The following is a 25,374-nucleotide window of genomic DNA, read 5'->3' as shown; positions in this document are numbered from 1 at the left end:
CCCGGGACCTTTCAGTCTGCAGGCTGACGCTCTATCCGCAGGTTTGGGCTGTTTTTTTTTTTTTTTAATACACCAATAATGAACTATCAGGAAGGGAAACTAAGAAAACAATTCCATTTACAATTGCACCAAGAGAGGTAAAATACATAGAAATAAATTAAACCAGGGAGATAAAGGACTAATACTCAGAAAACTATAAGACACTGAAGAAAAAATTGAAAAACAAAAACAAATAATTGGAAGCACATTTCATGCTCATGAAAAGGAGGAATTAACGTCATTAAAATGTCCATATTACACAAATCCATAGATTCGACACAATTTCTTTAAAAATATCAATGGTGTTTTTCTTCTTTTTTTAAATATATTTTTTATTGATTTTATACAGAGAGGAAGGGAGAGAGATAGAGTTAGAAACATTGATGAGAGAGAGTCATCGATCAGCTGCCTCTTGCACACCCCCTACTGGGGATATGCCCGCAACCAAGGTGCATGCCTTTGACCGGAATCGAACCTGGGACCCTTCAGTCCCCAGACCGATGCTCTATCCATTGAGCCAAACCGGTCCCGGCTCAATGATGTTTTTCATTGAATTATTTTCATAGATCAAATAATTCAAAAACGTATATAGAACCACAAAAGACTGAATAGGCAAGCAATCTTGAGAAAGAAGAACAAAGTTGAGGTATCACACTACAAGGCCATAGTAATCAAAATAGCATAGTACAAGAATAAAAACAAACATATAGATTAATGGAACACAATACAGAACCCAAAGTCTTGTAGCTGAGCCTTGATTGCTGTTGATGTCACTGGGAGGAATTGACATCCAGGCCAATTGGCTGTGGTGCCCAACTGTGACTACAGTGGGAGAGCTGCTGTGCGGGAGACACCTTATGGAGCAGGACTTGCTTCAATGGGGCTTTGGTGCTCAATGAGTCTGACCCTTAGGTGTGTCACTTTTGGATGTGTAGAGTTGTAATCTGGTATTGCCTGATACTGACTACTGGGTATACTGGCTCTTGGGTTTCCAGGGAGGTGTAAAGTAAGCCACACTGCCTGGAGCTACAGAGAGATCTGCAGATTCCTCCTCTTTGTGTCAGGTTTGGCAGTGTCCAGATGAGGCCCCAGCTGTGAAGCAAGGCAGGTTGGTGCCTGGTCTTGGGCCTTTTATTGTTAGGTTTATGGCTTCCTGACCCAGCTGCAGCTTGTTTGACAGGTTTTAGCCCAAGGAGAGGTCATTCATATGAAAAACCTGCTGCACTCAGCTGGTTGGGGTTATTAATTGGACGGGGTGGGGTCTCAGGGAATCACCAGGGTGGAGTAAACAGAACCAGGGAGGTCCAAGCGGAGGAACAATGACAGTTGTGAGCACCTCCGTCTGGAAGAAAGCCACCCCTGAGTTCCTGCCCGGATGCCAGGTAGTTCAGTTTCTCCTTATATGGGTCGAGGTCATCCAGAGCCTTGCCCTGGTGCTGGATTTCAGAGGAAGTGAGAGCTTATAAATTCAGTTGGTGTGCTGGCCTTTTAAGAGAAACAGTTGTGTATCTAGCAGCCTCTGTGCCACTTGAGCCCCAATCCGCACTGGTTTTTATAGCCTGTCGTTCTTACTGCCTATGGGGACTTCTTTTCCCAGCTCTGGGACCCTGGGCTGGGGGTCTGGTGTGGGGCTGAGACCCCTTCCTCCTCCCGTGGCCTCTGCAGAGACTATCTCCCTCCTGGTTAAAAAGCAGCACAACTGAGTGCCTGACCAGCCCGTTCCTTGCCTCCACACCTCCTTTCAATCTCAGTGCGCTGCCTTCTTTACTTCTCTAATTGTAGACTTCCATTAAGCTAGCTTTCTGGTGGTTCTGGATGATGATTGTTCTGTATTTTAGTTGTAATTTTGATGTGGTTGTGAGAGGGAGCAAGCATAGGCGCTTGGCTATGCCACCATCTTGGTTCTCCTCCTATTCTTAATTTTTTGAGGAATTGCCATGCCAGACTGTTTTCCATAATGGCTGTACCAGTCTACATTCCCACAAGCAGTCAATAAGGGTTTGCTTTTCTCCACAACATCTCCAAACCTTGTTATTACTTGTCTTGATGATAATAGCCATTTTAACAGGTGTGAAGTGATATCTCATTGTAGTTTTGATTTGTATTTTCCTAATAGTTAATGAAGTTAAACGTCTTTTCATCTATCTGTTGCTCATTTGTATGTCTTCTTAGGAGAGGCGTCTGTTCAGGTCCTCTGCCCATATTTTTTGTTTTGTTAATCCTCACCTGAGGATATTTTTCCCATTGATTTTTTTTTAGAGAGAATGGAAGGGAAGGTGAGAGAGAAACATTGATATGAAAGAGACACATCAATTGGTTGCCTCCCGCACCCTGAGTAGGGCCAGGGACTGAACCTGTAACTGAGATATGTACTCCTTGACCAGAATCTAACCTGAGACCCTTCAGTCCATAGGCCAACACTCCAACCACTGAACCAAACCAGTTAGGGCTGCTCATTTTTAAACTGGATTCTCTTTGTTTGGTGTTGAGTTACATGAGTTCTTTATACTGTATTTTGGATATTAACCCCTTATCAGAGCTATTGTTGGCAAATATCTACTCCCTTTCTGTTGGCTACCCTTTTATTTTTTGTTGGTTTCTTTTGCTATGTAGAAGCTTTTATGTTTTATATAGTCTCATTTACTTATTTCTGCCTTTCCTTCCCTCTCTGTTGGGGTCAAGTTCATAAAATGTTCTCCATGACCAAGGTCCATATATTTAATACCTATGTTTTCTACTGTTATTTATTATTTTAGATTTTATATAAGGTCTTTGATCCATTTTGAATTACATTTTCTACATGAGGACAAACTGTAATCTAGTTTGAGTATGACAAACAGCTAGGGTGGGATATACTACCCTATTTCCCCAAAAATAAGACAGTGTCTTATATTAATTTTTTCTCCCAAAGTTGCACTAGGTCTTATTTTCAGGGGATGTCTTATCTTTCCATGCGCTAGGTCTTATTTTTGGAGGATGTTTTATTTTCGGGGAAACACGGTAGTAGTAAGTGCCTGCCTCCATTCTTTGACTTCTTTTTTATGGATATGGCACATGGAAAACACTCAGAAGGGCATTCGAGACTAGATCTTCCTCATGCTGTATTCTCAAAAGGTTTGGATGAAAAGAGGCTAGAGAAATGTGGATTTCAAGATAGAAAATAAGCCAGAAGACACTAGGAATTGTTTCTCTACACAGTTAATTGGCCCTGGGAGATAATACACTCATGTTATCTTTAAAGACACGCTCTTCAAAATATCTGATTCCCCTGATCCCTGCAAACCAACCCCAAACAAAGTCCTTTGGGAACGCTTATCTCATTGCACACAGCACAGCCTAATTGGCATTTTAAGAAATGGTTTCCAGCAGAGAATCGGGATGTCCTCTGGGTTGGCATCCCTGACAACATATATGTAATGCCTTTAATTTGCCCCAGCTGACATCTTAGGTTCTCAGGGGTAGGCTTACAAATGCTTTATTTCTCACAGGTGATGCTCCACTTCCTTCATGATTGCTTATGTCGGGTCAATGTGTCCTCATTATAATCCCTATCATTGCTGCCAAGGAAACATTTAGGAAAAGGTTACTGTAAGAACACCAGTGCTAGAGCCAAATTCATATTTTACTAAGTAGGGAAGGAGCTAAGAAAACAGTGCCTTGAGTGATCCAAAATAGCAGAAATCTGCTCTTTTCCTGTTGGAACCATGGAGGGTGCAGAAGAGAAGAAGAAGATTCCTGCTGTGCCAGAAACCCTCAAGAAAAAGTGAAGGAATTTCGTAGAGCTGAAGATCAAGCGCCTGAGAAAGAAGTTTGCCCAGAAGATGCTTGGAAAGGCAAGAAGGAAGCTCGTCTATGAGAAAGCGAAGCACTATCACAAGGAATACAGGCAGATGTACAGGACGGAGATTCGGATGGCTAGGATGGCAAGAAAAGCTGGCAACTTCTACGTACCTGCCGAACCCAAGTTGGCATTTGTTATCAGGATCAGAGGTATCAATGGTGTGAGCCCAAAGGTCCTAATGGTGCGGCAGCTTCTTCGCCTTCGCCAGATCTTCAGCGGCACCTTTGTTAAGCTCAACAAGGCCTCCATGAACATGCTGAGGACTGTGGAGCCTTACATTGCTTGGGGGGTACCCAAATCTGAAGTCAGTAAATGAATTGATCTACAAGCATGATTATGACAAAATCAACAAAAAAAAGAATTGCCCTGACAGATAATGCATTGATTGCTCGATCTCTTGGTAAATATGGCATCATCTCATGGAAGATCTGATCCATGAGATCTACACTGTTGGAAAGCACTTCAAAGAAGTGAACAACTCCCTGTGGCCCTTTAAGCTATCTTCTCCTTGGGGTGGGATGAAGAAGACCACCCATTTTGCAGAAGGTGGAGATGCTGGCAACAGGGAAGACCAGACCAACAGGCTTATTAGAAGGATGAACTAAGGTATCTACCATGGCTATTTTTGTAATCTGGTCAGTTAATAAACTGTGTTCTTCAAAATTGAAACACACACACACACACACAAAACCCCCCTATACACACACACACACACACACACACACACACACACACAAAAACACAAAATAGCAGAAATCCCAAAACAGATGTTCTTTCAACTCTGAACTCATTGATGATTAAGCTGGTAGAAATTTTACCTTTTAATCAGGTGGTGATAATGGAAATTCTTGTTCTCTTTTAAAAATCTTTTAAATAAATCTCAGAGAGGAAAAGAAATACATTAGTGCTGTTGAAAACTGTTTGGCTCAGTGGATAGAGTGTCAGTCTGTGGACTGAAGGGTCCTGGGTTTGATTCCGGTCAAGGGCATGTACATTGGTTGCAGGTACATCCAGTAGGGGTGTGCAAGAGGCAGCTGGTCAATGTTTCTCTCTCATCGATGTTTCTAGCTCTCTATCCCTCTCCCTTCCTCTCTGTAAAAAATCAATAAAATATATTTTAAAAAATACATTAGTGATGAGAGGGAACTGGTGTTGGCTGCCTCTTGCACGCCCCCTACTGGGGATGGAGCCTGCAAACCCGGCATGTGACCTGACCAGGAATTGAACTGTGACCTCCTGGTTCCTATGTCAACACTTAACCACTGAGCCACACCGGCTAGGCAATTAATGAAATTTCTTATTGCCTAAGCTCTCATTGCTATTTTGGGATGGAGCTCATATATTGTATATGTTTAGAGCCAGAGAAACTATTGAGTATATGCATGATTCAAAGAACCAAATAATAGAGGTTAAAGAAGTTCAGTTACTGAGGATCCAAGATGGCTGCTCGGGTAGACACCTAACCGCAGCAGCACACAACAATTTCAATGGAATACAACTAAAATGTAGAGTGGACATCGCCCAGAGCTACAGGTAGTCGACTGACTGAAAATTCTACAACAAGAAGGAAAGAGAAAACCAGAAGGAAAATCAGAGGAGCTGAAAAAAAGCCTAAGGTATGGAGACATGCTGCGCGCCCGCACGTGTGCGCGCGCGGAAAGGTGGCAGCAGGAGAGGAGGAGAGGGCTGGGTGATGCCTGGCGTTCCCTAACAGGAAGGAAATAAAACCTCCAGCCTGGGCTGAACCCCCGAACCTGCAGCGCTGAGCCCCAGTTATGGGCCAGATCTTGGGGACCCAGGCTCTGGCAGGGGGAGACTGGGCTGTGAGGCAGAATCCCAGGGGAGCAGCGAAAAGCAGGGCCCCCGGAGTCGCGCGCACATTGTGCGCAGAGGACTGAATGTTGACTCTGATGCTGGATTACCCTAGTGTGAAGAAACAAAGCCTCCAGCGGCGCTGAGCCTCAGTCCGGACTGCTCTGAACCCCAGTTCTAGGCCAATCCCTGGGGACCCAAGCTCAAGCAGAGGGAGACGGGAAAGGCCGAGCCCCCGGAGTCGCGCACATTGCTTGCAAGGGAAGGAATGTTGACTCTGATGCAGGATTGCCCTGGAGGGAAGGAAACAGGAGCCCCGGCCGTGTTGGGCCCCAGTTTCTACTGCTCTGAACCCCAGTCCTAGGCCAGACCCTGGGGACCCAGGCTCAGGCAGGGGGAGACGGGGCTGTGAGGCGGAATCCCAGGGGAGCGGCGAAAAGCGGAGCCCCCAGAGTCGTGCACACTGTGCGCAGACGCGCACAATGCGTGCAGAGGACAGAATGTTGACTCTGATGCTGTATTGCCCTGACGGGAAGAAACAAAATCTCCGGCGGTGCTGAGCCCCACTCCCGACTGCCCTGAACTCCAGTTCTAGGCCAATCCCTGGGGACCCAGGCTCAAGCAGAGGGAGACGGGGCTGTGAGGTGGAGTCCTGGGGGAGCTGCGAAAAGCGGAGTCCCCGGAGTCACGCACACTGCGCGCAGAGGACAGTCTGTTGATTCTGATCCTAGACTCCCCTAGCGGGAAGGAGAAAAAAAGCTCCAGACTGGAGGAATGCGACGAGGAGCAGGAGCCCCTGCAGGACACCAGCCAGCCGGGCACCAGAAAGGAGCCGGGCGACGGGGCCCCCGGGGGTTGGGGGTGGTGCCCCTGAGCCTTTGAACGCTGAGCGCGGGCAACGGAGCCAAGGCCGGGGGTTGCTTCCTGGGCGGCGCCGACCCCGGAAACAGGCTGAAGCAGTGCAGGAGCCCGCGGAGAACAAAGGGGTGCCACAGGCCAACCTGCTGAGCTCCCAGGACAAGGAGGAAGAAACCAAAGAAGTTCTCAATGTGAAGAAATCAAGTGAGAGCAAAAGATAGTAAAATTACTTAAGAAAGAATACAAAGAAGATCTTGAAAAATCAAAGACTAAGTCAGAACTCAACTCACCAGCCAACATTGCAACATAAATGCGTTAAAAAAAAAAAAAAAAAAGGACAGAACGGTGGAATGGCAGCGGCCAGGCCTAGAGTGGCCAGGCACAAGGCAGTGGCAGCTGGACCCGGAGCAGCAGCAGCCAGAACCAGAGCATCAACAGCCAGCACTGGAGCAGCCAGACCTGGGGTAGTGGCAGCCAGGCCTGAGGCGGAGGCGGCCAAGCCCAGGGTGGCCAGTCCAGGAACACCCAGACCCGGAGTGGCCGGGCCGGGAGAGGCGGGGCCCAGAGCAGTCGGGTTGGGAGAAGCCAGGCCCAGAACAGCAGTAGCCAAGCCCGGAGCATCCAGGCCGGGAGTGGCCAGGCTTGGAGCGGCCGGGCCCGGGACAGCCGGGCCCAGAGCAGCCGGGTCGGGCGCGGCCAGGCCCGAAGCAGCAGCTGCCAGGCTGGGAGCGGCCAGGCCCGGAGCAGCGGCTGCCAGGCTGGGAGCGGCCAGGCCCGGAGCAGCCTGGTCATGTGCGGCCAGGCCTGGAGCAGCAGCAGCCAAGTCCAGAGCAACTAGGTCGGGAGCAGCAGTGACCAGACCCGGAGCAGCTGGTTGTGGAACGAACCAGAGCAACAGAGGCCAGGCCCGGAGCAGCCAGGCCTGGAACAGCTTGCTCCTTGCCTGCTCCTGCCCCATGGCTGCCTTCAGACATGGCTGGAAACTTTTGCGGGAACTTGAGGGTCTGCTGAATCAAGTGATGAAGGCTTAGATCTGGATATGTTGAGTTAGTATAGCGCTGGGGTGTTGATCTGTGAGTGCCTTGGGTGGGGCCTGGATGAGGCTGGTTGACTTATTTGGAAATGTCTTTTGTGTGAAGTATATCATTGGGCATATGGAGGTATTATTGATATGAGAAAATGCTAAGTAACTGATTTACTATCTGAAAAGGGATTTACTATCGGGGAAAGGGAGGGAGGAAGAGACTGAACATAAACTGTGCACCTATGGATGAGGACAATGGGGAATGGGGAGGGGGCAGAGGGTGGGATGGGAACCTGGTGGAGGGGGGAAGAAATGAGGAACCTTTGTAATAATATGAACAATAAAGATTGATTTAAAAAAAAAGAAGAAAAAAAAGAAACCTTAAAAAAAAAAAAAAGAAGTTCAGTTACTAAACTGTTTTGATATGTGCTGATGGAGTTCAAAATCTGAGCACAGATTGCAAGAACTTTTCAGAGTTACATGTACTGTATACTTGTACTCCTAGTGATGCTCTGTCACTAGGATAATTAGTGCAAACGATGATGACTGTGTAAGGACAATATCTTCTATGCCATTCTACCAGTAAATGGCGGTTTCCAGGGTCAGAGAAGGAAGAGTGATGAGCACTTCCTCAACAGTAGCCAACATGTGAGTCAGTGTGGGCCTATCCTGTCCTTCCATTTCACTTACATGTTTGTTCTGCCTATAAGTCTCTGGGAGAAAATTTCAGGTGAGGTCCTGTGGGGGTGAGGTACCCAGGAACTAGATTAGAAACTAGGGCATCTTTGACATTGTCAGCTTATTTCCCCATCCCTTAAGCCAGGGGGTGATATTTGGTCAGTCCATGAGGAAAGCTTTCTGAGAAGACAGAGGAAAAAAGTCACTTGAGAGCCACAAAACAGAATGGGAAATTATTAGAACAGTTGCTTAAGGGAGGAAGAGAGACATGAATCAGACGATGAAGAAGTTTACCCTATGGAGATTTACAGAGAAAGATGGAAACTAGTAAAGAAAGAGATCGGTAAGTATTATATATGGGCACCTAATTAAGTGGGTTTTAGGGAAAGTTGGGCTGTTAGTCCACGAGAAGCTGAGTTTGAAATAGCAGTGTGAAGTGAAAGCCAAAAACATGAAATACTAGTCTTCATTAATGAGGGGACAGGTAGTGAATTTTTTCTTTAAAAATTATTTTATTAATTTCAGAGAGGAAGGAAGAGGGGGAAAGAGAAACATCAATGATGAGAGATGTTTCTGCACACCCCATAGTAGGGATCAAGCCTGAAACCAGGGCATGGGCCCTAACAGGGAATCCAACTGTGACTTTCTCAATGATGCTCAACCACTAAGCAACACTGGCTGGGCTGTGAATTCTTTATTAATGGTCAAATTATATTTTGAAGAATACATTTAGTACTGAATTCTTTACGTCAAAAAGTGAGTAGGCAATCTGAAATGCTTAACGATCTATAATGATGATTAGGAGGAAAAACACAAAGTTGGATAAGGTAGATATTTTAGGAATTAATTTAGATTATTATTATTATTTTTATGTTGGGCTTCACCATGGAGAGTAAGCTCTCATTCTGATCTATTCATGTGAGAATTAAGAGATGATTAGAAAATTTGAGTAAAAATTTGAGGCACTCATATTATAATCCCAATCTTATCAGCCTGCCCTATATTTTGAAGGCTTACAGGTCTAGAAGTATTTGTGGCTTTGTTATGTGTAAAATTGGCACTCATATGCATCTCTTTAAACCATATTTAATCTTGAAACAATGACAATACCAAGTTATCCTTCTACGTAACATGATACAACTATCCCATATACAGCCAGCAACATGTTAACTTTATTCCAAAAAGAGGAATAAAACACACCAACCCTTTCCCTGTAAAAAGATATAATTTTTTTTGTCTTTTGGTGAAATCCATCCTACTATCTATTTCATACTCCCCTTTTATATCCTGTGACTAAATAATGGGTTATGACATTAACCACATTTAAAAAATTAAATTTATTGGGGTAATCTTGGTTAATAAGATTATGTAGGTTTCAAATGTACATTTCTGTAATACATGATCTGAATATTGCATTGGGTGCCCAATACCCAAAGTTAAATCATCTTCTGTCACCCTTTACCCTTTACTATCTTCCAACCCCCTCCCTCTGGTAATCACCATACTGTTGTTTGTGTCTATTGAGGTGTTTTGTTTTTTTCTTATTTGTTCATTTGTAGCTTTCAGTTTTATATCCTATATATGAGTGAAATCATATAGTTCTTAACTTTTTCTGTCTGACTTATTTTGCTTAGCATGATATTCTCAAGGTCCACCATGCTGCCACAAATGGCAATATTTCATCTTTTCTGTAGCTAAATAGTATGCTATTGTGTGTATGTGTGTATATACTACACATTCTTTTTCCAATCACCTATCAGAAGACACTTTGGTTGTTTCTGTGTCTTGGCCACCATGAATAATGCTACAATGAACATAGGAGTGCATAGATCTTTGCAAATACTTGTTTTCAAATTTTTTTCCCAGGTAGATAACCAGAAGAGGGTTTGCTGGGTCACATGGTAACTCTATTATTATTTTTTTAAGAAACTTCCATATTGTTATCCATAGTGGCTGTTCCAGTTTACATTCCCATAGCAGTAAATGAGTGTTCCCTTTCTCCACAGCCTCTCCAACACTTGTTATTACTTTTTTTTTTTTAACAGAAAATAGTTATCCCAACAGCTGTGAGGTGTATCTCATTGTAGCTTTGATTTGCATTTCCCTAATAGCTAGTGAAGTTGAGCATCCTTTCATCCATTTTTTTGCCATTTGTATGCCTTTTTGAAATAAGTATCTATTCAGGTTCTTTGTCAATTTTTTTAAAACTGGATTGTCTCTTTGTTTGGTGTTGAGTTGTATGAGTTCTTTTTGCTACATTTTGAACATTAATCCCTCATCAGAGCTGTTGTTTGCATATAACTGGGAATAGATGGAGATAGTATTATAAGAACCCAATAAGCTGGGTCTACTTATTTAGTCACCTCTCTTATATTACACAATATGTAATACTCTGTATAGACACTGAGAAGATAAGTGAATGTACAGACTCCCTAGTCATCCATCCAGTACAGTAGAGTAAGTCCATCTTCATTTCTGTTTTTTTATTCACAAATTACACTGAGATCTCTGGTGTTGGGGGATACAACTTCTTTGAAGAACAAAGTGTAAGTCCTTAGGAAAGTCAGGCTCCACTTACAGTTCCATCTCTCAACTCAGCCTTTAAAACAATGGGTTTTTTTGCTTGAATAATTCCTGAAAAATCTAGTTCCAAGGGAATCTGCAAATGTTAAACAGCATATGAGGACCAGTTAATGAAGCACTGTCAACACCAAAAGCAAAGCAGATAAGATACTTTGAGGACAATAATGCTTTACAATATATAGAAATTACTTTTAGCATAATATATCTTTGTTTCTTTATACTTATTCAGTGGTCAGTGAAAGCATTCATCAGTATATTCATTCAAGAAAATATCAATTACAGCATCTATTCTGTATCAGGCCAGAGACAAAATCATATTGGTTTGTGCTTATTTTTGGCTTGAATTTTAAGCAAATGAATGGATTTTTGAAATTTAAACCAGATTCTTAGGCCTTATGAAAAACTATTTAGAAAAGCCATACATAATTCATTTTGTTCATATTGGAGCTTACAAGGTAACCTGAGTACAAATTACACATTTTAATTATTTGAACAATCCATCACTTTTAAAGAGTCCAGTCACTTCTCCCAGTGGAAGCCTTCTAGTTTCATGATGGGAAAAGGTATTTGTCAAGCGTTGTGCCTATTTTCTAACATTTCTTGGTTCCCAGTGTAAATAGTGAACTTCTGAATAGCGTTTTGACCTAAATATTGTTTTAGTTCTATTTCCACCCAGTCACTCCCTCAGTGTTGGGGAGCCATCAACACAGTAACCTTTAGATCTCAGTTCACTGAAGGGCAAGAAAATTGTCATGGAGGGTGAAAAGCACAAGCCAGAGATGACTGGGAGCTTTCAGGGAGCGTCTGCCAGAGGCCCACTTCCTCTCAGGGCTAAGACCCCCTTTGTATGTACTTACAGGACTGCTTCACAGCTGCCTAAAGCCACAAATAAGATGGAAACCATCTCTAACCCTCTTCTCTGAGAAATCCTACTTAAGGAAAGGATCTGCATAATAAATATACAAGTCCTAGAAATAAGCCTTATTAGAGGGCCTTGCTTGCTATGACTCAAAGACAATGATTATGTTCTTCAGAGGAGAGATTCCAGATCTTCCATTAATGTAAAACCTTCCTATTTTATAATTTCAAGTAGCATGTATATATTTCCCCTGTACACAGACCAACACACGTAGAAAATGTACATTACAAATGCTATTTGTTAAAATTTCCAAATTAAATCATTTAAAATGTGGATTCATGATCTCCAAATCAAGTGCAAAATACTCTTTAAGCAATTCCTGAATGAACACAAGGCACCATTGGGAATTTATGAAAGGAATAAAATGAGGTGCTGGACTTGAAGATATTCTTAGATACAAAGAAAACGTAGAGTACCAAACTTGATGGCTTAATTATAAAGTTTTCAGTTTGGTAGGATAGTGATGATACCAGCCTGCAGTAGCAATAACATGACAAGAGAAAAAAATGGGCTCTGGACTAGATGGGAAGCCTCTTAGAAGGGCTTTGGGAGTGAACTAGGACTTGAAAGATGAGAGCAGAATGAGGGAGAGAGTGAGAAAAACATCATAGAGTTCATATTAAGATGTAAAAAACCTAACTTGATTGCAGTCTGGCTCCCAGAAGCAGGTTTCAAGTAGCCAGGATGGTCATGGACTGTAGGAGTTCTTACGTCAGGCAGAAATGCTTTAAACAACCTTGGCTGCACATGAGAACCAAAGGGGGTGCTTTTAAGGCCACACAGGATGGATTATTTTAGAATCTGAGATGACCCAGGCATAGGATTTTTAAAAAGATCCCTGCTGATTTCATTGCATAACCAGGGGTTGAGAACCCTATCACAAGAGCTTCTGCAAGTTCTGGTGGGAAAGAGCAGTGTTCAAAAGTCATGACCCAGTTACCATTGTACGTCAGGACTGTGCACAGCACTTCCCCTTCCTTCCAGTGGACTTGAAACCAAATTTAAGCTTTTCTCAAAGGACTCTACATTATCATGTCACACTAACCACATTGACTCTTGATTGCCTTTGTAGTTGGATAGTTATAAAAACACAGGCTTAGCACTCCAGACTACCAGGATTTTCGAGGTTACATGTAACTCCAGATAGATTCTCTGGCCAACAGAACAAAGTATTAAACAACGAATGAGCACACACATGCATACATACTTCAGTTTAAGAAAAACGCTCAGTCAAGCATTATTCACACAGAGTGGTAACGTGTTAGGTTTCTGACCTGTGTTTCTTCGCAAGTTTTGAAGGAGAAGTTCTGCAGAACTCTGACGAGAGCAATTTTTATGTTCATGAGAGCAAACCTCATGCCAATGCAGTTTCGGGGTCCAGTTCCAAAGGGTGTGTATATGTAGGGATTTATTTTGTTCTTGTTCTCCTTACTGAACCTGTTCATGTAACAGAAGATGCAATCACTTAGTGAAACACGAACACCACGAGAGCCACATGCTTGGGGTTCTTAGGCTCCTCTGTGAGTAGGATACAGAATACTCCTTTGGGCTAGTCAGTGAAATCCTGCTGTAGTTGTTTTGCTGGAAGAATGGTAAGCTACAGATCCTTTCCATTCCCTATATCCTCTATGAGCTAACAGTATCATTGAAGAGATGACATGAATGCTGTTTAAAGGAAAATTTATCTTTAAACACTAAATTACATTCAGGGTTTTGAGATGCTCACACTCTGAAAGGCAAGTATGAAATGGGACTCTTTGGAGAAAAAGTAGGTCCCTGCCTCCATCAAACTCATGTTGGTCACATGCTCATGGAGGAAGGAAGTAGGAATTGTTATCTCTCATTAGTTAAATTGTTATTTTCTTCCCCTTTCTTCCCTTGACCCCTTTCCTCTCCTCCCTTCCTCTCACCGCTTCTGTCCCTCTCCCATTGAGTAGCTTAAATCAGACGACTCATATGGGCATATGATGCTCCTCTACTCTAGTATCTGTGATTTCCTTGCCTACCTGTTCCACTAGGCTATAAATTCCTTGAAGGTTAGACTTATGTTTTATACAAATTTGATTCCTCAATATTTTATTCCATTAAGGGGAAATGTGGATTTGGGAAAGTGATCGTGGCATTGTGGTTATGTATTTTTAGAAGGTTCTTATATTTTGGAGAACATTGGAATATTTAGAGATGGTGTGCCTTAAAGTAATATGGGAATTAGGAGGATGGTAATAACGGTGTGTGAATGGGGCAGCAGACTTAGTTTGATGGCTGTAAACATGTAATTGGGCACACATAGATGAATTAAAAGCATTCCTTAGACTCATATCTATAGAAAATGATTTTGTATGTGTCATATATTTGTGTAAATGTCAAATTCTCCATAATAGGCACTTTTTAACATTTGGATTTCTCACTGCCTTACCCACTTCCTGAGATGGTAAGCAGTTACTCTCTGTGGATGACTTAATGATCACAAGAGCAGTACAATCAGTGGTCTCTGGTTTCATGTTCATGAAGCTATGAGGTGTGGGGGCAGGGGAAGGGAAAACTGTTGAGCTTAGAAGAAACACAGAGGCCCCTTGGTCCAGAAAACAGAGGATTTGGTCACATCTAACTTCTTTCTTTTCTTTTTTTTAAATATATTTTATCGATTTTTTTTACAGAGAGAAAGGGAGAGGGATGGAGATTTAGAAACATTGACGGGAGAGAAACATTGGTCAGCTGCCTCCTGCACACCTCCCACTGGGGATGTGTCTGCAACCAAGATACATGGACTGGAATCAAACCCAGGACCTTTCAGTCTGCAGGCTGACACTCTATCCACTGAGCCAAACCAGTTAGGGCTAACTTCTTCTTTCAACAAATACTATGTGTAGACAATGAGCTAGAACTAAGAACACTATGCAAATGAGCGAAGGCCCCTGCCATTAGGGATCTTACAGTACGGCTGACGAAAGCCTAGATTCCAGCTAATGCCTTCAATAGTTAATTCCAATTTTGCTCATTGATACAATAAATGGGAAACATCAGCTCTCTCTAGAATTCAAGCTATGCCCAAAGCTAGACCTTCTTGGCTCTAAATTTCCAGAAGAATATGCTAAAGACCATCTTAGGGGGAGGGTCTCAGGTGTCTGGAGAGCAGGTGACGTTTCTTTGGAAGTCATCAAATACTGAGAGTAGGAGGAAGCTGACACGGGACTGTAGCCAAAGACAGACCAGTGACTTGTGTTCACCTCTGTCCTCAAGGGGCTGCTTAAATCACCAGCGATGAGGACCTCTCAGGTTCTCATAATGCACTAAAGCACTCTCCCAATAATGATAAAGGCGTGGCCACCAATGTGAAAAACAACAACAAACCACAGCAAAACAGAATGCAGGTACGTTGGTGTAAATTCAGAGAGCTAATGAGAACAGCACAGAAAAGTTTAAAGAAGTAAAAAAAAAAAAAAAAAAAAAAAAGCCTACATTCCTAAAGTCAGATAATGATTAAGTAATTTATGGCATAAGCATATAGTCACATATGCATACATATTTATATGTATGCATACCTACATATGATGGTTATATATAATAGGACACTGTTTATAGTTTACTGGTAAATAAAGTAAGCAGTTCAAAATAAAAATATATATTACCATTTTAATTTTAAAAATCTATACTTAGAAAATGTCAGTAATGACATACATTGCATTACTAATGAGGCCTATCTTAAGGTATTAAGACTATGGACAGATACAATTTTTTTTTAATCTAGCCTAGAGTTTGTAAAATTTTTGTCAACAAACAATGATTACTCTTATAATAAGAAAAAACAATCTTGTAAAAACAGAAAAATGTACATATAAATGACTGTACAACCACATGTTCGTCATCTATACTAAAAGACGTCAGAATGTGCCCAACCAGCCTGGATGAGGTTCCCTTTCTCAGGGGCCCAGTACCTTTCAGGACGGAACTCCTCAGGCTCTGACCAGTACTTTGGGTCTAGGTGAAGAGCATAGCTTGGCACCAACACTACCGTCCCTTTGGGAATGAACACCCCATTGACTTCCACATCCCTCTTACACATCCTCTCAAGTCTACCAGCAATTGGGTACAATCTGAGGGATTCATTCACCACCATGTCAAGATACTCCATCTGTGCCAGGGCATCATAGGTGGGGGTTGCCTGGGAAGAAAGAAACAGATTCTGATAAACTGAGATTTGAGATCAACTTTCAACTCAGTCTATGTAGTTCTATAGAAATGTTAGGAGCTCCAAAGAATAAGTTATTTGGGTATAAAAACCTTAGGATTTATAGATATTTTAATATCTATCAGGTCCTTTGACCTGCCTTAATGGCCCACTGAGATGTGTGGAGTAGTTATGACTATGGGGGGCATTGGGGACAATACCCTAAATGGGACCCCAAACCCCCCACATTACCATGTAGTGATTTTTTTTTTTAAACTCATGTGAGTAATAGATTATGACCTATATTCTTAACTGAAATATGCTAAGGTTTTTTTTGTTTAACCTTCTCACCTTTTTTACCTAGCCCCCTTCCCTTCTGATAGTCTATTCTCTATATATGGGTCTATTTCTATTTTTAATAGATAATTTAAAAAATCAATTCATTTGTAAATATAAGGCATTTAGAATAGACAAATATAGCGAGAAGTATATGTTAACTGTAGTGTTGTTGTCATTGTAATTCTTATTAAGAGGGGAGGACATAATACTTTAGCTAGCCTGTTTCTTAGTGACCTTTCCATCTTATTGCAATAATATGATCTCCAATATAGGCTTACCCAGAGAAGAAAAAAATAATCTCTAATTTAGTTGGACCCTAACATGTATCTCTATGTTATATTTGAAGGACCTATGACACAGAGAGATCTTAAGACCTATCCAAAACACCCAGTCTGGACTCAAACTCATGTCCTCTATTTCCTACACTATGTTCTTTTCTGTATGCCAGGCTTCTCCTAGGTTGCAGTTTACCCAAGGTAGCAGATTCCAGGAATAGTGCCAGCTTTCCACACCTTCTGTATCCATGCCCTTAGTCATCTAACTCTGTGCCCTCCTATTATGATGCTGGGTTGGCCATGGTGCATGCTTTGAACCACATGTGTCAAACACAAGGCCCGCGGGCCAAATCCGTCCCGCCAGGCCTTGCAATGTGGCCCGCACCGCGCTGTCATCACTGCACTCCGCTGCGTTTCCATCACAATGACAGTTTATGACTGTTCAGTAAACCATTCAGCCCGCGATTTAGGCTGGATTTTAGATTTTGGCCCCTTCTCTGATTGAGTTCGACACCCCTAATAGACACTTGAGCAATCAATTCCTATTGTTAATTGCCACTGAGGTTTAATTTTTTTTTCCCATTTGACATTATTGTAATAACAGATAACTGACACACAAGACCAACACTTTTTTCAAAGATCTTATGTATCTCTAATAACAAAAATTACCTATAGTTTTTCTTTGTTTTTGTCTTTTTTTTTTATCCTTCCTAAATAGCATAAGTAAAATAATTGGTGATTACATTCTTTGGAAAGATTCTCCTAGAAAGTGTTGAGGAGGCATTCTTGATAAGGCTTTCCATTCTCCCTCGTCCTCCAGGTACCACCCACTCACCTTATTGGGAAATGTTGCATCAATCTCCTCTTGCAGCTTCTGCTGCACATCGGGGTGAGTGGCCAGCAAATACATCAGGAAAGAAAGAGAACTGCTAGTGGTCTCATAGCCGGCAAAAATAAAGATAATAGATTGGGCAATAAGCTCCAGATCAGTCAGAGCTGAAAGGAGAAGAAAGATATTTTATAAAGCAGGTCAATGTACAACACCACAGTTTAGATTATGAGAAATCCAAATGAAACTCCCAAACCCTTATAGGACAAATTGAAAAAAATAATTCAGCTTAAATTGGGAGTGTTTTGCACTCTGATGTGTATATAATAGAGGCAGAAAAAGGCAAAAAGATCTTCATCTGTTTTTTCCCCCACCACGGTCTATTCTATTCTTCACCATCTGCTTCTGGTTATATCAATCTGTCCACAACATAGCTGTGCAATTTGAAGACATAGCGTTTTGTGTCACATGCACAGTGTTATCAGTATGTCCCTTGGAGAATCCCAAAAGTAGTTTAGCTACAATATGGGATAAGTTTCTCCCCAGGAAATTTTTAAATTATTCTAGATAAAGTATACATGGATAATTTTTTTAAATGTCTTTTTAAATATATATATTTTTATTGATTTCAGAGAGGAAGAGAGAGGGAGAGATAGAAACATTAATGATGAGAGAATAACCAATCCACTGCTTACTGCATGTCCCCCACTGGGGATGGAGTCTGCAACCCAGGCACACACCCTTGGCACACACCCAGGAATCAAACCCGGGACCATCCCCCCTCGCCCCCCATCCCCCCGTCACCCCGAGTCTACAGGCTGACACTCTATCCAATGAGCCAAACTGGCCAGGGTTCTGGATAATTTTTAAGAGACTGCACTAAGGCTTATGCAGGGGGAAATGAAGGATCTTTCATTCAAAAATATTTGCAGAAACTTAAGAGAATGATATTGTGCTACACATAAAAAATGGTTACTCTAAGTATTGTCCATAGACCAGCATCATCAGCAGTATCTGGAAAGTTATTAGAAATGTAAAATATTGCCAAAACCGGTTTGGCTCAGTGGATAGAGCATCAGCCTGCGGACTGAGAGGTCCCAGGTTCAATTCCGGTCAAGGGCATGTACCTTGGTTGCGGGCACATCCCCAGTAGGGGGTGTGCAAGAGGCAGCTGATGGATGATTTTTCTCTCATCGATGTTTCTAACTCTCTATCCCTCTCTCTTCCTCTCTGTAAAAAAATCAATAAAATATATTAAAAAAGAAAAAAGAAATGCAGGATATTAAAACCCATATGAAAACTACCGAATCACAGAATCAGCCATCAAGAGATGTGAATGATTTGCATAACTAGAACAAAAAAACACACACCAAAATTTATATAAAACCACAAAAGTCCTCAAATAGCCAAACAATGTTGGGAAAGAACAAAGTTGGAGGTGTCACACTACCTAATATCAAACTATACTACAGGACTATAGTAATCAAAACAGCATAGTGTTGGCATAAAAACATATATAGATCAATGGAACAGAATAGGGAACCAAGACCTACTGTATATGGTCAATTAATATATGACAAAGGAAACAAGCATATACAAGGAAGTAAAAATAGTCTATTCAATAAATGTTTGGAAAATTGGACAGATATGAGAAGGAAAAAAAAAGAAAGAAAAAGAAACTAGACGATCTTTTTAAAAATCCTCATCCAAGGACATGCTTATTCAGTGAGAGAGAGAGAGAGAGAGGGAGAGAGAGAGAGAGAGAGGCTTCAGTATGTGCCCTGAGTGGGGCTGCGACTGGGGACCAAACCTGCTGCCCAGACATGAGCCCTATTTGGGATTGAACCCACAACCTTTCAGTGTACAGGAGGGTGCGCCAACCAACTGAGCCATACTGGTCAGGGCCTAGACTATCTTTTCACACCGTGTACAAGAGTAAGCTCAAAATGAATTAAAGACTTAAATGTAAGATTGAACTATAACAATGCTAGAAGAAAACATAGGCAGTAAAATCTCTGACATTTTTCTTAGCAATGTTTCCCCCCTGACATATCTGTTTGGGCAAGGGAAACTATAAATAAATGGGACTATATCAAACTAAAAAGTTTACACAGCAAAGAAAACCATCAACAAAACAGAAAGACAACCTAGTGAATTAAGGTCATCAACTACCTCACTGGCCCTCTGAAGCACGCCTTGTTTACCTTTATGGGAGTCTGTTTCTTTGGAATTCTGAGAGTTAATCATCAGCTGAAGTAAATCCACTCGGTGCTGGAAGCAGAAGGAGAAATTTCAATGTTAGAAATAAATCAGGAGTGCAATACTAGACCTAGCTGATTTGGCTCAGGAGACAGAATGTCAGCCTGTGATCAAAGAGTCCTGAGCTTGATTCTGGCCAAGGGCACATAACTTGGCTGCAGGCTCCTCCTCGGCCCAGGCCCCAGTCAGGGCTTGTGCAAGAGGTAACCAATCTCACATCAATCTCACATCGATGTTTCTCTCTCTTTCCCTCTCCCTAAGGAAAAATATCCTCAGGTGAGGATTCACAACAACAACAAAGTGCAATACTAAGTTTCTTTCCTGATGAGATGGCCCTTTAAATCCAAAGGTGTGCCTGAGTTATCAGTGAATAAAACATCCAGCTACAAATCCTAGAGAGCAGGATGTTTCCTGAGAAAGATCCAGCCATCGTGCCCAACGGTTTTTTGGTCCTCACTCTCTCTGATCGCCAGCTTCTCTCACTTTTGAACACAGCTTCCTGGCCAAGCAATTCCCTGCTCCCTCTCCTGTCACGCCTGTATGCTCACAAAAATGTCCCTGTCCTCAATACTTTTTTTCTCCAGCCTTAAGTCTTTAAAAAAAAAAAAAAAAAAAAAAAATATATATATATATATATATATATATATATATATATATATATATATATATTTTATTGATTTTGTACAGAGAAGAAGGGAGAGAGATAGAGAGTTAGAAACATCGATCAGCTGCCTCTTGCACACCCCCCTACTGGGGATATGCCCGCAACCAAGTACATACCCTTGACTGGAATCGAACCTGGGACCCTTCAGTCTGCAGGCCGATGCTCTAGCCATGGAACCAAACCGGTTTTGGCCAGCCTTAATTCTTTTTTTTTTTTTTTTTTTTTAATATATTTTATTGATTATTTACAGAGAGAAAGTGAGAAAGAGAGCTAGAAACATTGATGAGAGAGAAACATCGACCAGCTACCTCTTGCACACCCCCTACTGGGGATGTGCCCGCAATCAAGGTACATGCCCCTGACCGGAATTGAACCTGGGATCTTTCAGTCCGCAGGTCAATGCTCTACAGCTGAGCCAAACTGGTTTCGGCCAGCTTAATTCTTAATGAAGGGCCACATAGGTGAAGCTCCTGATATTTGAAGAGTTCATTGGCAGTTTTTCTGTGAGCAGCTTCAAGTGCCACTGTCCCAGAACTCTCCACAACATTCAGTGCTATTCTGGGGTGCCCAGCCCGATCCCCATGGCCTGCAGACGTGCTTGTGCTGGCCTCCAGGCCCATGATGGCAAAGCTGGGTTAGCCAGCTTGCAACCTCAATGCCCAGAGAAGACTACTGCCCTCTCCAGTCTCTGAGCAGGCTCCAGTTTAACACAGAGCACTTCCCCAGGGGCCTGATGACAACTCCCACTGCAGGATGTGTACAATAAGAGGCTTGGAATTGATGTGATTCTTTGCCAATTTTAACTCTGGGCAATTATACCAGGGAAACAAATTTTAAACAGCAATTTTTATACTTTGATAATTTAAGGAAAGTGGAAAACTTTTCATCTCAACAATATTTATGCAGTGATATACTGACCTTTGTGCCCATTACTATATTACATGTTAGACAGTGTCTCTCTGACTCATCTTTTCTTTCCTTCCCTAACCTCCACCTTCTTCATTCCCCATAAAATGTTAGAACTTTCCTCCTGTAAACCTACAGTCCTTTATCTATCTAAAGAAAAAAAAAGTGCACAAATCATATGTATCCAGCTCAATAAATTATCAAAGAGTGAACACACTCATCTAACTACCACCAGATCTTACCTTTTGTTTATCTTGGAGGCGACTTTCTTTCATTCTTTTTACAGATTTTTTAAAAAAATCAGTTACACTTTTTGGAAACAGAAAAATATTAAATGCTTCAAAAACTGGGCCAAGGAATGGAAAGAGTGCTGTAAGAAAAAAAGAAAGCACAATGAAAATACGAAATGTTCCGGGAGCAATTATAATTTCCTCTACCAATGAGAAGAGTAAAAGACACCAGACTTCTCAACCAGCAGTCAGTATTTATCTATCTATCTATCTATCTATCTATCTATCTATCTATGTATCATCTATGCCACATGTTTTATCCATTTATCTGTTGACAGACACTAGGTTATAAAAATGATAGAATTATACATTTTAAATAAATGAATTATATAGTATGTGAATGATATCTCAAATGAGCTGAGAGAGAGAGAGAGAGATAGAAGAAGTGGGGAAAGGAGGGAGGAAATAAAAGAGAAAGAAGAAAATAAAACAGTAGTTCACGTACTTATGCAGAGAATGAATGGATCAAGGAAATTAAATTTTAAGAGCTTCTTGGTATTTTCCACAAAGGGATCTTGTGGGTTGTTGAGGGAATCGATGTTCACTCCAAATGATGTGCCAGTAATCACATCCATGCTGTAGGCCCCAAAGATGCTGAGTAGTGAAAGACAGAGAAAATTAAAATCAGCACTTTTACTATCCTTATCCAACGCAGACAATAGGCAGGACATGTAAATTCATATACTCAGACAAAGACAGGGAAAGAGCCACACAGCTGTCAAAACCTTCTGTTAGATCATCTAAAGGATCTATGCTCCTGTCACAGTCAATCATGAGGTGTTTATCAGATGCCAGTCATGGCACTGGCCCTGTGCTGGGTTATGGGGACACCAAGGCAAGTTAGACCCACCTGTGAGCAATAGGAGATCAGTCAGAGGGATGGGGACTCAAAGTCAGACAAATTACGGTGGCGTGTTTTGAGTCTGGACAATAGTAGATACTGTGCTTGAGCAGGACAAAGGGTAGGTAATGACTCCTCCTAATGGAGTCAAGAAGGGTGACACTGATCTGAGTCTTGCCTCACCACAGTGTCTGCACTCAGAGCTGATTCTGCTTCAGCACGTTACAGAACAGCAGCACCTGGTCTGAGTTGCCAGGAATGCCATCGCTCCTTCTCTGCACTCTTGCTGAAGCTCCTGAAAGACCCACCCTCCTCAAGTCCAGTGATCTCAGGTTGCCTTTAGGGCACATTCATTTCCTTAAAATGTAAGAACTAAGAATGTTTCTGGTTTAAGAAATAATTTTTAAAAATCACCCCAAAATCAATTTGGTGGAACCCCATAGGTAAGTGATCATATGTCACCAGTTTTCCCAGATCAGCCCCATTTTACCTCCATTGTTCCTGCATAGGAACATAGTTAAAAGTATCTTAATTTAGACAATAAATGTCACGCTCACCCTACCCATAGTCTATACAGGACCACCTTTAATTTGAGAGTAAAGAAAGGAGAAGTGGCGGTAAGGTTTATTATTTCATATTTTGCTGATATCCTCACCAAAATCATAACGTTGTTCCAAGTTACACACTGTAACTTCCCAGCCCCACCCACTGCTCACTAATACATACCAGTGCCTCCCCCTGCCATATTTCACATCCTCTACACGAAAACTTTGGTACAATCATGTTTCTACTTTCTGAACTATGTATTTTTGTCTTCAAGAATATCCAAGGTGACAACTAAGCAGACAGATTAATCCTGGTTCATGTGCACAGGAGGAGATCTTTCTCTCCTGGCTGCCCTGCCTTTTTGGAGGAGCCACATCCTCTTGGGTAGCCCACTGGGGTTCTAACACCGCACACCCACTGTCTGGTCATGATAGTACTTCAGCGGAATTCGGCTCTGGCAGGCGGCTGGGGGTCTTGGAGCAGAGCTCAGAGTCTCAGCAGCTGGCCTACTACTCACTCTTTCAAGGTGATGGGCTTGCCTTTCTCTGCTTCCTTCTTCAGGTTGTTCACCAACCCATCTGCATACTGGCCAATGATGGGGAACATCTAGACACAGAATACAACACCACCCAAAGTTAAATATGAAGACTCAAGACCTAGCTTTCATGGAGTAGTAAGTGATATTTTATAATGTCACTTCTAGGACATAAAGATAAAAGGCCATTATTAGGAAACTCAAATTCAGCAGGCTACCCTTGGAAAGAAACTGTCTTACTTTCTACCTGTCCCCAGATGCATTATTTAAGTTTCAAATTAAGTATCCTCTTATACTCTTACCTCCTTGAGCTTTCCACTGGTGAAGGTTGGAGACAGCAGTGTTCGAATTCTCTTCCAAGTTTCATCCTCAGATACAGAGATGGCACTTTTCATAAATCCCACAGCAGGAAAAGGCTAGAGTTAAAAGCAAAAGACATTTTGCTCTGAGTAAGTTTGGAGTTCTCAGCAGTCGAAGAGAATTTGTTAAATGGGCATCAATTTTTCAACAAATATTTAGTGACTGTCTACTTAGTGGCAGGACCTATGCTAGATATTCAATAAATACTTATCCCCAATGCCTGGCATCTCATGAGGGGGCAGGAGACATCCAGCCACCTGATGTGGTTTCCAGCCTTTATTCCAATCATATTTTCAGTGCAAATTGCCCATGTTTTAGAGAAACTGCTTTTTCAGGGGGAATAAATAGGAATAAGTCCTGGTATATCCTCCAGGGCTGTGCAGAACAGAAAGGGATTCTTGACCGATAGCCAGATAGCTTTAGAAAATTCTATATTGCTTCAGACCAGTTGTCTTTTACTTACATATACAACATAAGCAACCTGAAAAAAAGAATGTCTGGACATGGTGATTTTTTTAAAAAGTAGTTAATACTTAAAAAATTATGAATCTATTTGTTATTATTAAAAATAATAAAATTAGCCAAGACCGGTTTGGCTCAATGGATAGAGCGTCGGCTTGGGGACTGAAGGGTCCCGGGTTCGATTCCGGTGAAGGGCATGTACCTTGGTTGCGGGCATATCCCCAGTGGGGGGTGTGCAAGAGGCAGCTGGTCGATGACTCTCTCTCTCATCGATGTTTCTAGCTCTCTATCTCTCTCCCTTCCTCTCTGTACAAAATCAATAAAATATATTTTGGAAAAAAAAATAATAAAATTACATGGAAATCCTTATATTTTTCTACCAGCGATAGAAGAAGAAAAAGAAAGATAATTCTATTTCTCAGGCTGGGACTGGCCTATCAAACCAGTCTACTTGAGACTTTCTTCCTTATTTTAATACTATGTTTTGTTTTAAGATGTATATCTCCATTACACATCATGATAAAAACAACAACAACAAAACAACTCATCAACTAGGAAGAGAAAGTTTCTTAACTTGAAAAGAGCATCTACAGCTAGCATCACATTTACTAATGAGAGCCTGGGGGAACACCGTCAGAGGCTCCAGCTTCTGTTGCCCACAAAGAACAATGAGACCGCTGTCCACACGCAAAAATAGATCTAGGAGAGTTCAGTAGTTCACTCAAGGATCCTCAGTCACAGAGTGCAGAAAAAAGCAAAACACAACAACAACAACCCTGAGAATAACTGAACACATGGACAGGGAGGATAGTTCCATTTCGCCTGCATCCTGTCGTCCCCAGGCCAGCACTGCTCGGGGCCAGGAGGGAACTCGCCAGCAGAGAGGCTTGCCCTTGTTGCTGAAGGAACAGCAGGGTAAGCGCCAATTTCCTCTAACCTTCCAGGGCGCTGTACCCATGGCCTGCTTTGGTTTCACTGTGCCCATTCTGAAAAACCTAGTGACAGCAAAGAACAGAGAAGAGCAGGAACTGCTAGCGCAGTCATTTGTCAGAAGCTATCATGATTTCCCGTGTCCTGCTCTGCAGAAGACCCCGCCAGACCCCAGCAGCCGCTGAGGAAGCCAGCAGCCAGCACAGCTGCTGGGAA

The 25,374-nt window shown here is 42.0% G+C and overlaps 1 protein-coding gene and 1 pseudogene across 2 annotated transcripts in view; one reads left to right on the top strand and one right to left on the bottom strand.

The window, feature by feature from the left end:
- LOC123651011 (cytochrome P450 3A12-like) overlaps positions 1–25,374 on the bottom strand; it is a 43,072-nt gene that overhangs the window by 6,543 nt on the left and 11,155 nt on the right. The window contains exons 5-13 of one of the 2 annotated variants that reach the window (XM_036410008.2): positions 23,709–23,822; positions 23,389–23,477; positions 21,930–22,078; positions 21,437–21,564; positions 19,570–19,636; positions 17,372–17,532; positions 15,690–15,916; positions 13,029–13,191; positions 1,070–1,077 (exon numbers count right to left, since the gene is read on the bottom strand). In XM_036410008.2, coding sequence (XP_036265901.1) covers positions 1,070–1,077; positions 13,029–13,191; positions 15,690–15,916; positions 17,372–17,532; positions 19,570–19,636; positions 21,437–21,564; positions 21,930–22,078; positions 23,389–23,477; positions 23,709–23,822 — 1,106 coding nt within the window. Of the gene's footprint in view, positions 1–1,069; positions 1,078–10,549; positions 10,912–13,028; positions 13,192–15,689; positions 15,917–17,371; positions 17,533–19,569; positions 19,637–21,436; positions 21,565–21,929; positions 22,079–23,388; positions 23,478–23,708; positions 23,823–25,374 lie in introns of those variants that run through there. The other variant, XM_036410007.2, reaches the window with a different exon arrangement.
- On the top strand, positions 3,743–24,685 carry LOC118703245 (annotated as a pseudogene).

This window comes from Pipistrellus kuhlii, unplaced genomic scaffold (genome assembly GCF_014108245.1).
Source record: "Pipistrellus kuhlii isolate mPipKuh1 unplaced genomic scaffold, mPipKuh1.p scaffold_m20_p_4, whole genome shotgun sequence".
In the NCBI taxonomy this organism is placed as follows: domain Eukaryota; kingdom Metazoa; phylum Chordata; class Mammalia; order Chiroptera; family Vespertilionidae; genus Pipistrellus; species Pipistrellus kuhlii.
The sequence above is the reverse complement of the archived record's forward strand: the minus strand, read 5'-3'. Positions and strand labels throughout refer to the sequence as shown.